The sequence below is a fragment of the Olea europaea genome, unplaced genomic scaffold (genome assembly GCF_002742605.1).
Source record: "Olea europaea var. sylvestris unplaced genomic scaffold, O_europaea_v1 scaffold32399, whole genome shotgun sequence".
NCBI classification, from domain to species: Eukaryota; Viridiplantae; Streptophyta; class Magnoliopsida; order Lamiales; family Oleaceae; genus Olea; species Olea europaea.
Genome location: NW_019251272.1, coordinates 1 through 1280, shown reverse-complemented (window position 1 = coordinate 1280; position 1280 = coordinate 1). Strand labels below are relative to the sequence as shown.

Sequence of the window (1280 nt, the reverse complement as noted above, 5' to 3'; positions counted from 1 at the left end):
AAAAAAAAAATCCGAGGATTTGTGTGTGCTTTGCTGAAGAGCTAATAGTCTTAATTTTTAGACAAAGACGATTATTCATATTGGTGATTTGCCTTGGAATGGAAGTCTGACACTTGTATAACCTTTATATGATGTCTGTGTGTAGTGTAAAAGAAAATATTGCAGAAAAAGGTTACGTGAGTATACCATAAAAGCATCGCCTGCCATGACAATGAATGAAGAAGGATAGGGATCAATAGCCATCCATTCATCATCGTTTGTCTTAATCTCCAAGCCCTTCACTTGATGCTGATGAAGAATGGACATGAAGCTCTTATCAGTGTGAGGAACAATACCCAAATTCGTTCCATTTATTTCTGGTCCTCGGTATTTTATCAGTCGAAGAAGGTAGGAGATTGATCCAAGAAGTGATTCAAGCTCCTTCTCTATGCCATAATTCTCCGCCACCATCTTCATTACAACTTGATCTAATCCGGCCACAATATTTGAATATGCTAGAACAGTTTCACTAGTCGATCATCCAAAAGAAATTGTACAAGTTATGTATTGGGATCGAGTGTAGGTTGTTAAATCATCTCAGCTACCGTGTTTTCATTTAAATCTTATTTTCAAAAGAAACAAACACAAATTACTTGTAATTTGGGAGAAAAAATATTAAATACAAACCTAAAACGCTCATTTCCAGAAGGCCATAAGAGATTTGTGAACCTTTGAACTCCTTCAAAAGTCGTCGCATTTTCAATGCCCAAACCTTCGTATAAGGGAATGATAGGCTCTTGCCCTACGTAGCCATGGGAGGGTGTATCTGAAGTGTTTAGAACTTTCATTTCAGTCGGCAGATCAAATAATTCTTCTGCTGCACGAAAAATCGCTTGGTGTAGTTCTGAGGAGACTTCGCTATAAATCACAATGAAACAACCATAGTCTTCAAGTGCACGGACGACATCTTTGCTTAAAGAAAGCCAAGAGCTTGAACCTGGTTTTAAGTTATTCTTAGCGAAGTCTATTATGGGAAGTGTGGGTCGTGTTAAAGAATCCATGAGTAATTAGTTATTGTTCTTGGACGGTTTGAAGTAGGGGATCGATTAAGTAGCAGGCTATGTTGCTTTAAAGAGTCTATTTTGTGAACATGTTTAAAGTCAAGAAATTTGAGGAAATATATTTGTAAAATGACTAAATAATGGATTCTAGGACCACTCAAGTTGCCAATCGACTTGCACGACAAATACAAAAATGCTAATATGTTTGGATATTAAAGAAAAATGAGAAGCATTCCTATA

The 1280-nt window shown here is 36.6% G+C and overlaps 1 protein-coding gene across 1 annotated transcript; it reads right to left on the bottom strand.

Moving 5' to 3' along the window:
• Window positions 1–11: 11 nt before the first annotated feature.
• On the bottom strand, window positions 12–1196 carry LOC111385648 (probable 2-oxoglutarate-dependent dioxygenase AOP1.2). The gene is made up of 2 exons (XM_023010065.1): window positions 667–1196; window positions 12–508 (listed from the first exon to the last, which is right to left on the bottom strand). Exons 1-2 carry the CDS (start codon window positions 1038–1040, stop codon window positions 76–78), a joined length of 807 nt encoding a protein of 268 aa, XP_022865833.1. The 5' UTR covers window positions 1041–1196; the 3' UTR covers window positions 12–75.
• Between the last annotated feature and the right edge of the window lie 84 nt (window positions 1197–1280).